Source organism: Chelonia mydas, chromosome 25, assembly GCF_015237465.2.
Source record: "Chelonia mydas isolate rCheMyd1 chromosome 25, rCheMyd1.pri.v2, whole genome shotgun sequence".
Classification (NCBI taxonomy): domain Eukaryota; kingdom Metazoa; phylum Chordata; order Testudines; family Cheloniidae; genus Chelonia; species Chelonia mydas.
In genome coordinates this window covers 5,362,002-5,378,103 of record NC_057858.1, presented here as the reverse complement: position 1 = coordinate 5,378,103, position 16,102 = coordinate 5,362,002, and the positions used below count along the sequence as shown (strand labels likewise).

General features: G+C 48.8%; 1 protein-coding gene across 5 annotated transcripts in view; it reads right to left on the bottom strand.

Annotated features, from left to right (window-relative positions):
- Positions 1–16,102, bottom strand: part of CSNK1G2 (casein kinase 1 gamma 2) — a 91,335-nt gene that overhangs the window by 25,872 nt on the left and 49,361 nt on the right. For all 5 annotated transcript variants that reach the window (XM_043535774.1, XM_037885441.2, XM_037885442.2 and 2 more), the window contains one exon: positions 13,767–14,271. In XM_043535774.1, coding sequence (XP_043391709.1) covers positions 13,767–13,953 — 187 coding nt within the window. In that variant the 5' untranslated portion in view covers positions 13,954–14,271. The remainder of the gene's footprint in view (positions 1–13,766; positions 14,272–16,102) is intronic.

Genomic DNA, 16,102 nt, shown 5'->3' with positions numbered 1-16,102 from the left:
AGGACTCATGGGGTCTAATCTTAACTTTCACCAACACAATTTTCACCAACACCAATTTTACAGCTGGGAAAAAAAACCTGTCAAGGGGCCAAATGCTTGAGCAGTGCTCCGAGAGAGAGAGAGAGCGCGAGCACTCTGTAATGACCAATGCATGGATAGAAGGTACTAAAGCAAGGCAAAGGATTATGGGTATCAGCATTTGGAAGGGCCCCTCAGTGTGCATGAATTCTCTCATGAGCTAGCACTTGCCCCACAACTCTTAGGAGAAACTCAGTGGTTCTGCATAAGGTGAGAGCCCCTGGCCCAGTGAACACGTGGGCTGGATAGGAGGAGCCTTTGTGCAATCCTGAAATGTTTGATCTCTTCAAACTCTCCCCCCTCACTCCCCAGCTCTAAGCTCCTTTACAGTGGCTGCTGTCTCCGATACACAGTACATGGAAACAGTCCAGTAAACAGAGGAACACAGGGAGGATTAACACGCCCAGGGAGCTTCTCTTTCATTCAGCATAACCTCAGCATTTTGCAGACGCCACAAGGGGGGGGGGGGGGGGGGGGGGGCAGAGAAGTAGAAAGTAAAAGGGGAGCCAGTGGCAGAAGTTTCTCTCCCCTTACTCCCTGGTTCAGGTGCTGGAACTAGGGGTGTAGCCGCACCCTCTGAATTGAAGTGGCTTCCATAATATACAGGGTTTACAGTTTGGTTCAATGGCTCTCAGCACCCTCACTATACAAATTATTCCTGCACCACTGCCCTGGGTTGGACTGTGGGAATCCTTAAGTGCTATCAGGGGCAAGGCGGGGGCTGGCATCCCACCCCATCCTGGGATTGACTCTGGCTGAGCCAACACTGAGGCTTGCAGCAGCTACAAAATGTTCTGTAATGTAACAGAGTTCTTGAGTGCTCCATGGTATCATTCATACAATCATAGAATATTAGGGTTGGAAGAGACGTCACGAGGTCATCTAGTCCAACCCCCTGCTCAAAGCAGGACCAACACCAACTAAATCATCCCAGCCAGGGCTTTGTCAAGCAGGGCCTTGAAAACCTCTAAGGATGGAGATTCCACCACCTCCCTAGGTAACCCATTCCAGTGCTTCACCACCCTCCTAGTGAAATAAATAGTGTTTCTTAATATCCAACCTAGACCTCCCCCACTGCAACTTGAGATCATTGCTTCTTGTTCTGTCAGGACCACCATAACTGCTGGACATGTAAAATGGGGGCATCACCTTGACACTGAAGGGTGAGTTAAGTGGTAGTGGCAGGAACTGCCCTGGTCCTCAAGGCTCACTGCCATTTATGGGGGGTTACAGTCCCATTCAAAGGAGCTTTTCTCTCACCCGTTGCTGCGTGACAGGCCCACAGAAAACAGACCATCCCAAGGATCAGTGAACCCAGCCATCTACACCATGCTCTCACACAACAGGTCTTGGCCTCTCACCTCATTCTGTTTTAGTTCTCCCAGTCCCAGGGGTTACCTGTAGTGAACAAAGCCCCCTTGAACCTGCTTAGAACCAATGCAAACTACTGTCTCCAGCATGCTGGATCACTCCACCCACCCCTGAAACGCAGCCATCTCTAGTGTGGAATGCAGCAGATTTTTAACAGCTATGTGATAATTGAGGACAGAAAGTGAAGGATCCACTTGACACTGCAAAGAGAATGTAGACATGGACAAAATCACCAACCCTGGACTTTTGCTGGATGATAGGGACTACAGCCTAGACCTTCAAAGGCAAAGAAATCAATGAGTTAGGTGCCGAAACACCTCTGAAGATAGAGGCCTAACATCCTCCCTCTTTCGCAAAGGCTCATGGTAAACAGGACCCTTCTGCTAACCTCTCCTCTGCTGGACTGGGGCATTTGGGCAGTACCGGCTCAGCCCGAACGACACCACTGCCTGGTTTTCCCCAGGCAATTTTCCATCCCGCTACTGCCCAAGCCAAAGGCTGCTGCAGCTTTGAGATCTCAGCTGAAAGGAGAGGCCCCAGTATGTGACTTACGATGTTCAAATACAAACTCCACTCAGACTTTCCAGGCTTGAACAAATGCCATGAAAAGTCTCTTGCAGCTCATCCCAGCTCAGCACTAAGCCTGTGGGGCACTCAACCCTTCAGCGACCCCACGAGCACTTGGAGACAACAGCTCATGTGATGGGGATCACTATCCTCAACCTGCATACACTGACTTCAGGTCACATCTTGCAGTTCAGCTGCTGCCGCCCTAGCTGCCTCGAGTCAGTACAACCAGCTGATTGAGACCCCTGGTTTTGACAAAGTCCCGGCCCACGGGCCATCAGCGACCCAAGAACCTCCCCACTGCGGCCCACAGAGGAGAGATGCATGCACACATGCTGCTGGCAATGTCTGCTGCAGGCGCCGCCCCCCACTGCTCCCACTGGCTGGGGGAGAGGGACAGAGATACCATCACTAGTTGCCGGGCAGAGTCAGCCACGGAGGCAGCATGGCTGCCCCCCACAATGAATATAAACAAGTCAAAATGCCGAACGCAACTATCTGACGCACATCTTGCTGCAATCCTGAAGGTTTCAACTGCTCAGTCACAGAGGCCAAACATCCACAAACTGACAGAACTGAAGCGTTGCCAGGTGTCTGGCAAACAACAAAAAACTCTCTGGCAGGCGAAGAATTGTATGAGAAGTTGCATGACAGTTTTATTGTTTCTAAGAAATTCGAAATAAAAAATACAATATAAACGTTCTCTTTTCTGAAGACCATCTTCAGTGACATTATTGGCCCACTGGGAGGATTTAAGGACTGGAACTGGCCCTAAGGTAAATTGAGTTTGAGACCCCTGGGCCAAAACGATACAATTATGTCCTTCTGGGGAGGGGGAGACCTGAGGTGGCCAATGCAAGGGGATTTGCCCCCTGCTTACACAAGACTGCAGAGGGAGGAGAGTGTATGACATATCTTGACGGACACCCGACGGGGATGACGGGACCAGAACTCAGGATCAGTGCAGCATCCAGCACGTGCAGGCAAATGCCCTGCTGGTGGGGTAGGGGTGCTGGAGGGAATGTAACTGTTCTAAATGAGAACAAGTTAGTGTGGATGGATAGGGATGCAAGTGGGAGATGTACCATCACTGCCCCCCGCTGGCTGAGTTTGTCAATTGCCCAGTCTGTATCAGCCCCCTCGATAGGGTGTTATAATACACCAATATACAGCACCACCCTCAGCCAGGTGCTATGCTGGTGCACAGAGTTACACGGCACTGTGCTTACACTTCTGATCCTGGGACTGAATCACGTAATCCGCATGCAGGTCCGGAAAGGGCAGGTAAATTGTACCATAACCCAGCCAATCAGGATTAGTTCTGTGCCTCCAACAAAACAGCTAGAGAGGGGTGGGAGCATAGGGAAGGGTTTGATTATTAACTGTTGATCTAGCCCCCCAGAGCGTGCTCGGTGCTTAAAGACAGAGCCCTGCCCTATGGAGTTTGTAGTCTAAAGAAGAGTGGGAGGGCTGGGAGTCAGGCCTCCTGGGGTCTCTCTCCCCAGAAACTGCATCCACAATGTGGGAACCCCTCCTTGAGCTGTCTGCTGGAAGGGAGTTAGAATCACCCTGGAAAATGGTTCTGGTGGTTTGCTATTTTCCCTCCCCTCCTCTGCATGTTTCACAAAGAGAGAACTTTATTATAACCGTCCACAGGCAACCATAGAGGGAACCACACGTCTGCTAGTGACATGTCAGGAAGCGCCACAGAATCTGCATGAGTGAATGTGGTTTTTAGAAAAAAATCGTGGAGATGAGAGCTGCTGAAAAACAAAAATATTTTGGTTTGTGGCACTGGCTGATGCAAGACGTTGCTTGTGCTGCACAGAAGCAAGACACTTGGAGGAAACGTCTACAGCCGGAGGAAGGTTATGCTGGGGTAGGTCTACACCACAGAGGCATAACTAGGCACAAGAGCATTTAAACCGTCCCTGTTTGTAACAATATCACTGGTAAAAGCTAGGGTGTGTATTTCTCTGAACCCCTTAAATAATTTTCCCACCTGCCCCTCTCCCTTCCAAAATGAGTTTGGAAAGTGCTATTTTGACACCTGCTTCTGCACGTCACACCAGCCTTCCTCTGACCTTTTATCACACATGCTGCAAGCATGAGGAGAGAAATGGGGGTCTTGAGGCTAAGTCAGTGGCCTGGGGACAAGGGCACAATTCCCAGCTCTGCCACAGACCCCCTGAGGGACCCTCTGTGCCAGTTTCCCATCCCACCCCTTGTCTGTTTAGATCATCAGCTCTCTGGGGCAGCGACTGTCTCTCATTATGCATACAGACAGTACAGAGCAAGACAGCCCTGATCTCAGGCAGTGCCTCTAGGTATACTAAAAAGTTACACTTCCTCTTTCCTCACCCCACTGGTTGCATGAAAGAAACCAGCATAGCAGTGTATAAAGGCAGGCACAGGCATATGGATTTTCAATGAATTTGAAGAGGACAACTTAAAATTGGCCCCAAATGTAAATAATCCACAACGGCTCCTCCAGACCAACAGAAAATGGTTTCCATAATTAAAAAAATAAACACAGATCCCAGTGAAAACAGCTTTCTTAAAACAACTCCCTCCCCTGCAGTGTCTGAAACCCAATCAGCACCAAGAACCTGAACATGAAACTGGTTTTCATTGCTTTTCAAGACAATTAAGTCCAAAGCAGACTACAAAGAGTTAAAAAGGGATCTCACAAAACTGGGTGACTGGAAAACAAAATGGAAGATGAAATTCAATGTTGATAAATGCCAAATAGTGCATATTGGCAAACATAAACCCAACTATCCATACAAACGGATAGGGTCTAAATTAACTGTTACCACTCAAGAAAGATCTTGGAGTCACCGTGGACGGTTCTGAAAACATTCACTCAGTGTGCAGCGGCAGTCCAAAAAAAAAAAGCTAACAATGTTAGGAACCATTAGGAAAGGAATAGATAATAGGGAGAAAATCCCATGCACCGCTACAGACTAGGGACCGAATGGCTAGGCAGCAGTTCTCCAGAAAAGGACCTAGGGGTTACAGTGGACGAGAAGCTGGATATGAGTCAACAGTGTGCCCTTGTTGCCAAGAAGGCCAATGGCATTTTGGGATGTATATGTAGGGGCATTGCCAGCAGATCAAGGGACGTGATCGTTCCCCTCTATTCGACATTGGTAAGGCCTCATCTGGAGTACTCTGTCCAGTTTTGGGCCCCACACTACTAGGAGGATGTGGAAAAATTGGAAAGAGTCCAGCAGAGGGCAACAAAAATGATTAGGGTACTGGAACACATGACTTATGAGGAGAGGCTGAGGGAACTGGGATTGTTTAGTCTGCAGAAGAGAAGAATGAGGGGGGATTTTGATAGCTGCTTTCAACTACCTGAAAGGGGGTTCCAAAGAGGATGGCTCTAGACTGTTCTCAGTGGTAGCTGACAACAGAACAAGAAGTAATGGTCTCAAGTTGCAGTGGGGGAGGTCTAGGTCGGATATTAGGAAAAACTTTTTCACTAGGAGGGTAGTGAAACACTGGAATGCGTTACCTAGGGAGGTGGTGGAATCTCCTTCCTTAGATATTTTTAAGGTCAGGCTTGACAAAGCCTTGGCTGGGATGATTTAGTTGGGGATTGGTCCTGCTTTGAGCAGGGGGTTGGACTAAATGACCTCCTGAGGTCCCTTCCAACCCTGATATTCTATGATCATAATGCCACTCTATAAATCCATGGCACACCCTCACCATGAATACTGCATGCAGTTCTGGTCACCCCATCTCAAAAACACAGATACTCGAATTGGAAAAGATACAGAAAAGGGCAACACAAATGATTAGGGGTATGGAACAGCTTCCATCTTAGCAGAGATTAAAAAGACTGGCACTGTTCAGCTTGAAAAAGAGACGACTAAGAGGGATATGACAGAGGTCTATAAAATAATGAATGGTGTAGAGAAAGTAAATAAGGAAGTGTTATTTACCCCCTCCACATAACACAAGAACCAGGGGTCACCCAATTAAATTAATACGCAGCAGGTTGAAAACAAACAAAAGGAAGCACAGGTTGAAGTGAGCTGTAGCTCACGAAAGCTTATGCTCTAATAAATTTGTTAGTCTTTAAGGTGCCACAAGTACTCCTGTTTGGTTTTTTTTGTTTTTTTTATTTAAAGGAAGCACTTCACTCAACACACCATCAACCTGTGGAGCTCGTTGCCAGAGGATGTTGTGAAGGGCAAAAGAATAACTGGGTTCAAAAAAAGAATTAGATAAGTTCTTGGAGGATCGGTCCACCAATGGCTGTTAGCCCCATGCTCTGGGTGTCCCTAAACCTCTGACTGCCAGATGCAGGGACTGGATGAGAGGGGATGGATCATTTGATAATTGCCCTGATCTGTTCATTCCCTCTGAACCACCAATGGCTAATGCCAGGTGCAAGTCAAGATACTGCATGGCCATTCTTATTTTCTTATGCTTCAACGAAGAGAAACGCACAAAGTAAACAGGCCATAACTGGCGTAGATCAGTGAAATGGATTAATGCGCTACAGTGTAATCAACGGAAAGGGACCGGTTTGTAAGCAACATGTGGATTTTTTTTCCAGTTATCTTTTAAAAAATGAATTAAGTGCTTTTAAGGAAGCAGGGCAGCATGCCCACTCCCCAAAAAGAACAGTACAGGACACCCTAAAAGGAGATAAGCCTATGAATCAGTCTGAGGTGAGCACACATCCCCTCCCCCTTCCTCTTAGGTCTCTTCAATAGACACGGTGACAAAGCTCTGTCCTTGCCTCCGTGGGTCCTGCGTTTCCTGGCGATTTCGCTAGCCTCAGAGGCTCACTGTGACCCTCCACGTAACCCTTCTTTCTCTAGAGACAAGGGTCACAGTCTACTGAGCCATTTTCATCATAAGCCAGCAAGGGAGGTGAGGAGAAGTTATCCTTCCTTGCACAGTCTCTGTTGTCTCCCAGTCTCAGTGATTAATCAGGGGGCAAAGGTGGGGGGTGAGCCCAGGCCCACCCTCTACTCCGGGCTCCAGCCCAGGGACCCTAATAGTATCAGCTATGGTAGCTGACCTTTTAGAAACATGATTTGTACAATTCCCTGGGCTACTTCCCCCACAGCAGCCCTCACTTCCTCAAGCTCCACTTCACCCTTACCTCAGGGCCTCCTTCCTTGTGCCCGATATGGTGTGTACTACTCAGCCTCTCCAACAGCGCAACTTCCTCCCCCAGCTCCTGACATGCACACCCACCTGACTGACTGGGAGGCTTTTAACTAGTTTCAGCCAGCCCCTGATTGGCTTCAGGTGTCCCAATCAACCTAGCATTCTCCCTGCCTTCTGAAAAGTTCTTAATTGGCCCCAGGTGTCTTAATTGACCTGGAGCAGCTTCCATTTCACTTAACCTGGTACCAGAGATATATTAGCTCCAGGCTAAACAAATCGATCTCCCACTACTTTTCTATAGCCATCTGGCATTACCCCGTCACAACACCCAATGGACAATACCCCACAGGCACCTGGGCTTTCCCAGCAAGATCACCCCATGAGACTGAGCCCAGACATACAGCCACCGCATCTGGGACCCAGAACCTCTGAAAGGCTGGATCCCAAATGCAGTAACATAGGTCAATGTTTTTAAATGTTTTAAATGTGAGCCCAAGCTGTGCTAGATCACGCCCTTAAAGCCTCTAGCAAGAGGTCATTATCATATACATAAGATGGAAGGGGTGCAAAGGCTGGGAGGACACAGGGCAGAGTTAAGGTTCTTTGGGCAACCTTAACTCTGCAAAGCCACTTTTAAAGAAGTTTACTATTAACTTTGGACTTTCCAGACTAACTTTTTTTTAAAAAGACTCCTACAACACCCTCAGTAAAATGCCAATCCCTCCATCATGGATGGTTCCACAACAGATCCTGGGAGCGGCAGACACAAGTATCTCGCTCAGATGACAAAAAAGTGTTTTAAAGTTATCCACACTTGCATTGCAAGGCCACTGCAGGAAATGCACAGACGAGTGAAGTCCTGTGCAAGTGGTTACGCAGAACCACTGATAGAGAGACACCCAGCTGGATAAAGGCTCAGCTAGAAAACAGACACGCTGAATACCTGGGAACATGAGAGCACTTTGAGGCCGCACTCAAGGTCAATGGCCCAACATGAAGAAGACTCATTGCTGATCCTCCCAGCTTGATATCCCAGGATTTACATGATTGCTAATAGATTGGTCCTCATGCCCTTTGCCCGGACAGGAGGACACAGCCATGCACAGACACTGGGGTCCTTGCAAAGGAGCGCTTGATTAAAGTACTGTATGTGGTTTGTAACATTTCTACACTCAAGAGAGCAGGGTAATCATCCTCCTATGAAGGCAGAAACCTCACTCCAGGGACTCAGGCTTCCACTCAGAGTCATGTGAGATACTCCCCTAGATTCCAAGGTGGGGAAGAGAATCAGGCCTTGATGCTCAGTATCCTACACAGCCATTGCAAACCAGGGCTCACAGCTGCCTGTCTTCCTAGCTGCTGCTCCTTGGCTAGCACTCTGTCATGCATGTCAGTGCTTTTCCTCTCCTCCCTTTGGGCACAAGCCACCCTGGTAACAAGCCAGTCTCCCAGCTCTCATCCTTAACTTGTGGCAGCCAGAGAAAGCAGATGGCTGCACACTTCACAACCTCTCTGCAGAGTATGCCGCTGGGCCAGAGCCCGGTGCCAGGGCCACTTTGGAAAAGGTGGCACATGGCCCATTAGCCACCCCTGCTCTAAACAGCTTCCTCCTGTTTCAAATTTCAGAAGGCAGCAGCATTGGTCTCTGCCGTGGAAGCGGCCTGGTCAAGGCACCAGGCGGATTGTACCGCTGGCCCTTGGTAACTAGCTGGAAGGGGGTAAGCAGTGGGGGATGTGGGGTGTTCCTGCAGTTCCCACCATACTCTCCAGCTGCAGTTGCTGCATTTTGAAACATGCCTAAGGGCAGGAGGTGGCCTCAAGTTTCCAGCAAAGCAATTAAACTGGTGGCATGGGGGAGGAGCTGGGGTGGTGATGTGGGTGGGGTGCGCAGGGACGGGGAAGGCCACTGCTGCTGGCTGGCCTGGATGAGCAGGCAAGTCACCATGGTTGGATCTTTATCCAAGAGGAAAGGGCACAACCTCCTAGGCAGCCAAAGGATACCAGTGCTGGACACCTGGGAGCAACAAGACCCGGAGACTGTTTAACCCCTGGACAGTAAGAGTGCAGACGTCCTCTGGAGACTAGGTAGTTGTGTCTCCTGTCAGTTCCTCTGATGACCTCTGCTTTTCTACCAGCCTCGCTCACACGGAGTTTGAGGTGGTTGCTCTCCACCCAAGCCCTGGCGTCCCTCCAACATGAGGCCAGCAGAGCGACATCACTGTGGGCGGGCTGAGAAAGGCGACTGGAAGCACATTGGTGGCACTGCAGCAGCTTCTTGGTCAGTCTCATAAACCCAGCTCTCCGGAAGGACTGTTCATTTTCCTGCTGTCCTGGTTTCAATGTTTATATGGTTATAAGCCAGTGAAGAAGTTCTGTCTGTATAGCCTGTAAGCTCTTTGGGGCTCTCTCAGTATGCGTCTGTACAACACCAAGCAAAAAAGGGACCTGATCTCAACTGGGGCCTTGAAGTGTTACTGTAACATACCTAGACCAGTGGTTTTCCACCTCTGGGTCCACAGACTATGTTTAAGATTTCCAAAGGGGTTCACACTTCCATTCAAAATGTTTAAGGGGTCCACAGATGAAAAAAGGTTGAAAACCCCTGCCCTAGACAATAAGAGACATTGGGAGCCAGAAACTCCTGTTGTCTGGCTTTCATTCCGCTTCTGGCTTTCAGCATATCCCTTAAGCTAACATTTTCAGAAGTGGCTTCTGATTTTCAGCACCTCCCCCAAGCGGGGCAATCAAGATCTAAGGCACCTCTCTCCCCAAATAAAAAGTAGCACCAGCTTTTAAAAGTCAGGTGGTAAAGCTGGTCAATGTTACAAACAAGGAAGTTGTGTGTAGAAAATTTTCCTTTTTGAAATGGACCATTTTCCTATGTTTTTTCCTCCCCCCAAACTGAAACTGTTCTCAAAACACCCAAGACAATTTAATTTTGGTCACGAAAAGTTTCTATAATGTTTTCAAAAGCAGCAAGTTTCCCTTGCAACTGGAAACATGTCCAAAAATCTGTTTTTTAAAATCCAAAACTAATTTTGGATTTTGCAACCAGTTCTGCTTTGGGTGCTTCGTTTCCCCCAGGACAAATCTTACCAACTCTGCTACCAAAGACTGCCGCAGGGATTAGTATGTGCACAAAGAGCACGAGATAGTCAAATGTAAATGAGACTCTGACTACATTGGTCTCTGTCCTAGGTCCTTCACCACGGCTGAATCAAAGATGAAGTGAGCTGTCACTCACGAAAGCTTATGCTCAAATAAATTGGTTAGTCTCTAAGGTGCCACAAGTACTCCTTTTCTTTTTGCGAATACAGACTAACACGGCTGCTACTCTGAAACCTGTCAAAGATGTTTGCCATTATCTGCTGGCTTCTCCCGCCTTGTCCCCCAAACCTTCCCCAAAGAGGGTGGCATTATTTGATTTCTCTCTGGGCAGGCAGCATTTTCTCCAGTCATTTGGTTCCTTCACACATGCTCCGGCATGCACATGGATCAAGGCTTGCATTTTTGATGAGTGACTACTTTTATTTGGCTCCTGAAAGCGTTCTTGAGCCTTGAAATAAGTTAATGACGTATCTGAGAAGGAAGTAAATTGGATTTTAGGAGCAAGCAGACCAAATTGTACTGGGACACTCCCCATCCAGCCCAATGGCCCGTTTTATCATGCCATTTTACAGACAAGCATTAATGTATTACAAGATGCTTGGGCCTCCTAGAATAACTGCATGCAGGGACTTTAATGTCAATCGCAAGTAGAAATCCACCCAACAAACACCAACCTCTGCAGCATCCCAAATTCCGGTGGAAGAAGAAAATCTTCCTTTTCTAGCCCTCATGGTTTTGAGCATAACCATGCATCTAGGAACCAATGCAGTGCCGTCTTCCTAAGTCTGCAAGCAGCCTGCTCCTGGGCCTCTACTGCTGCTCAGACCTTGCCAACCTGCAGCAAAGCGAATGCAGGCCAGGGCTTTACCCATTTCTACTGCTGCTATTCAGAGCCTTGTAAGCAGCTGTGAAACTGACAAATCTGGTCAATTTCTTTCTGAGGCATCTTGAGAAGTCTCTGGTGGGCAGCAGATGCAGGAATTGAAGCTATTTACTGGGGAAGTGATCCTAAAGAAAGAGGCTGGGAAGGGGCCCAATAGCAAAGACACTCACACTGGAGCAGCCAGAGGGTTGAGAGAAAGCAGACTGGAGACCCCTCCTCAATTGCAACAGACTGCAGGAGTGGAACAGTCGCAGAGCCAGTCCCATACAAATCAACCCCAGGCCTCTCAGCAATCATTTGGCTGGGAGGTGGGCAGAAGAGAAATCCAAGAGAAATAGTTCTTCTCATTCCCAGCAGGCAGAAGTGGTTTGTGGGTTGGAGTGGGAGGCTTCCCATTTATCTTGCATATACTGGCTGAAGGCTGACACACCAGCAAGTCTAGAAATCACTACCTGGCAAGGAAGTACATTTTACTACAGGAATTTGTACCAGCCAAGTGATGTTCCAGGTGGAGCATATCAAGCCAGCAGGAGGGGGAGTCGGCAGGATTTCTCCACAGCTGGGGATCTTCAGCAGTCAGATTTCTCGCTTCATCCCAGCCACTGATTCCATTCAGTGCAGAAGCTGCAGGGCTGGGGTAGCTCCCTGCACTGGGGCTGTCTCACTCCATGGACTGGGAGCAGCAGGTGAGGGAACGGAGGATTTGGCCATGACCCTCCCTGTTCCCTCATGACACTGTAAGGTGCTGCGTGCAGCCTGCCACATCTAGTCTGATTTTGGGAGGAGGGATCTGAGCTGCTGCCCAAGATTCAGGGAGACAGACTTCCCACTTCCCTGAAGGCAGGAACCGCTTGGCTTGGTTTTAAACACAGCCTTTTCCCAAGCTTTGCAATTAAGCTGCAAGCACATCAGGGAGTTTGGGAGCATGCTGGTTTGCCAAGCACCACCAAGTCTGTCGCGCTAGGCAGAGCTAGCATGAACTCAACGCACCCAGAGTCAGCGTGCTGAATGCAGGGAGGTAGGCATGCTCTGTCCCTCCCTCCAGTCACACTGCCCCACAGGCTGCAGAACTTCAGACACCATCCCGCTTGCTGGTTCTTCCACAGGCAGATGGTGTGAAGCGAAGCCCACATCTAGCTTTAGGCTCATTCTGGAGAGATACAGGTTGGGGCAACAGGTGCCAGTGGAGTCCCTAAGACTGCCAGCTCTATCTTGGGAATGAGCTACATCAGTTCTCCCTCCAACGCAGTTAATTTTCCAAATATTCTCCGCCTGGGCCAAAATCTTTGCCTAGCAAATACTTGTTCAACACGCTGAAGTCCAATTCACATTCCTAGAGGCACTGTAGAGCAACACCAGACTGCAAAGGGCCTTTCACAGCCGCAGGACACCAGTGCAGCGTGCGCCAAGCCAAGAGTTACAGCTTGGCGAAAACCTGCCAGCGAGGTTTTTTTTTTTTTTTTTTTTTTTGCTTTTTTGACAAGCAATGGCCCTCTCCACCTCCTTCCCACCCTGAAAATTTTTTGCTTTGTTCAAAGTATCCTGGGTTTTTTTTTTTAAGACACTCCCCTCCCCCAAAAGGAAAGTACCCAAGGATATTTAAAAAAAAATTTTTTTTCAAAATCTCTCTCAGAAAATACTGTTTTCCAACCATCTCTACTGAGAGCTAAACGCTTTTGGCTACTGCAGCTGTATGTTCTGTCTGATGGCAAATATTCATTCCCACCCTCTTCCCCATGTGCTGTTAGCAGATGCTCTCTGTCTCACACCTTGTCCCCACTCCATTCTCCCTCTGATCTCTCCTCCCTTCGAGGGCCTGCCCTTACAGGAAGCCACCTGGTGGTCAAGAGACTTCTGTCCAAACTCTTTCTTCTCCGCCAGGGAAGAACGAGAAGCCGTACGCTGCAACCCATGAGTAACAGACATTTGCTGGAGTTTAGTGGCGCACATGATATAGATTCACAGATTCCAAAGCCAGAAGGGACCATGGTGATCATCCAGTCTGACCTCCTGTATAACACAGGCCACAGAACTTCCCCAATACAAATGCATCTTTGTAGACACCTTGTGAAACCCATTCAAATTGACATTGCCTCTAGGACTGAAAACACTGGGATGAAAGGGATCAATTTCATTATCAGATCTTCCCTACTGATCTCAAAGAGGGTGATCAGAAACCCCCTCTGTGACCATCAGCCCTTCTGCTTTAGGATGGGCTTAGAAATGTTTTAACTCACACCTTCCAGGCAGGGCTTCTGTGGTCAGGGAGTCCAGTGCAAGGACACTGGGGAGAAGACACCAGGGAGAAAGAAGTATTTCTGAGAGAGATTTTATGCAAATGAGGCAATACATATTTGTGAAATGCAAATCAGGGCATTACCTCTTCCATAAAAGAGCCAATTTTCTGGGCCTGCAGCCTTAATGCTGTCTGACACGGCTCCCCATAAAGATCTATAGCAGGAGGGTGGGGAATGGTTCCTCCTGTTACTCTCATAAAGGAGGACAGCACCGATATGGATCACCCCTCAGCATTCCCAGTGGGGAAAGGGAAGAGCTGGATGGATTTCACAGTAGCACCACAGTGTGCAATCACAGCAAGGATGAAAATAAAATAGGCCCATCTCACCTAGACGGAGCTCCCCGAAATTGCCGCATCCAATCTTCTTCCCGACACGGAAGTTGGGGCCCACCATTAAGACTCCAGAGTTTGTCCCTGCGCTCCGGCTCCCATGGCTGCTCCTTCCTCCACCTGCCTTGGACATTCTTTTGCCTTCCTCTGTCTCCCCTTTCCCTCCTCTCTTATCAAAATCCATAAGTTTGTGATACCCCGGCCTCTCCACGGTTACGCTGCTGCCATACAAATCCCAAAGCCACCAAAACTTGAGGGGGGAGGGAGGGGAAGGAAAAATAAAAAAAAGCAGGGCTCTTCTCGGTCAATACACCATCACGGTCTGAGATGGAGGGGAGGGGGCTGAGGGGGTCACTGCCACCCACAGGCGCCGGGCTACTGCAATGTTAGTGCTTTTGAAGGTCCCGCTGGGATTCTCATCTTCGCCTGCTTTGGCCCGCTCTTTGGTGAAGAGCGCATTCTGCGGAGAGGATCCTGCCAGCTTAGATCCTTCGGCTCCCAACTGTAAAAGACAGGAGGACAAAATTAGTGTGCATGCTTCCATAAAGTAGGGGGAGTTATAAATTATGTAGAGCTTTTACAGAGGAACACAGGGCGGGGGAAGGTACTGAAGTGGAACAGAGCAAAGTGTTTGGCAGTCAGGAGTACTGGGTTCTACTCCCAGCTCAACAGAATGACCCCAGGCAACTCATCTGACTGACCCCTCTTCCTGCCTCAGTTTATCCTCCTCATTTCACAGACGGACATGTACCTGGCAGGGGGTGACTGAGGCTTAACTAGTTAACCATTAGGATGTGTGTTCAGATCCTGAGATGGCAGAGGCTAATGAAGCAGGGTCCCTTAGGGTAGCAACCAAAGAAACCCACTTGGGTCGACAAACGCCCTCAGATGCAGATTAAACAGCCTCCTGTTCGCTCTTAGCAAGAGAGGGGTGTGCGCGTATGAGTGTTTCTCTGTCCAGATGTCCTTCGGAAGACATTTTTATTTTGCAGTGGGGGTTGAGGGTAGGGAGAGACAACCAGACAAAACTATCCAGGCTGCTCTGAGGCCCCAGGTGCATTTTGGGCTCCTTCCCATGGCAATAGTGCAATGGCAGGCTCGCACTGCTTGGGGAAGACAGCCCCACACTACTGATCCTAGGGTCTCCAGCAGCCGGATAAACACCCCATCCACATAGCAGATTTACCATTTTGTATCAGACTTCCAAACCTTTGTCATCTTTCTACAGAGAAGCTCACTGGGGTGGTTTGGGGGCACGATGCCTAGTGAGCATTCCTGGAGGAGTCGGCAGGGGAAACAAAGGATGATGGACTGAAAGGGAGCCATCAGAGAGATGCTGCTTATTGGCCATACCTGATAGGACAGATGCAGCCCCAGAGAGGCAGTGGAAGAGGACGTGAGTCACTAGACTACTTGGAACAATGGTGAAACAAAAGGACCCTGGGATTTACTATGCAATCAAAAGGGGATCTTCCCTCCCACACTCCAGCACAGGAATTTCCTGGGTCTGAAGACATCCACTCTCAAGCTAACTCAGTCAGAGCACTTTTTGCTGTGCACGAGCTGCAATCCTGTAGTCTGTGTTCTGCCTAGCACTGTCTACACGCTATATCAGTTAGGGGTGGAATTATTATTTTTTAAAAACAGTCTATAGATTAGTGCCTATGGGGTAGTTACAGTGGTACTACCCCCCACCCCCAAGTGTAGATGCATTTCATTGGTATAAAACAGGGCTTGGACTGGTTTACAACACAAACACATCACACTACTGTGAGCTCCTTTTCACACCAATGTGGTGCATCTGGGGATTTGCACTGTCATGGCTACATTGGTGCAAAACCAGCCCCGTCTGCACAGACAGGGCCTGGGATTCTCTCTACTTCCTACAAGTTGTTAACAAGCTTTGTTTTTATTTTAAAAGCTGCAATGAGGCAGGGTGACTGCCAGGGCTAATCACTGCTGGGGCCTTTGATCAGAGTGAGGAACAGACAGCTGGGGTGCTGGGCCCGGGGATGAAGATTCTACTGCTTCAATTGCAAGCCCCTGAGGGCAGAAACTGCCTTTTTGCTGTGGGATTGTACAGCACTTGCACAGTGAAGACCTGATCTGTGACTGGGGCCCCTAGATGCTACTGCAGTCTAAATAAATGCTGCCAGCTAAAGAATGGCACTATAGGACTGCCAAGAGGTTCCTGTGTAGCATTCAGAGGGAGGCAAAGCACGACGGAATCCCCAAGGATAAACTTCTTAGGGAGGGAAGACCACGCTCCATGTTCCCCATCCAGTGGAAGTGAGGGGAAGAAATACAGCTAGCGAGTGCGGGAGAAAGGGCAG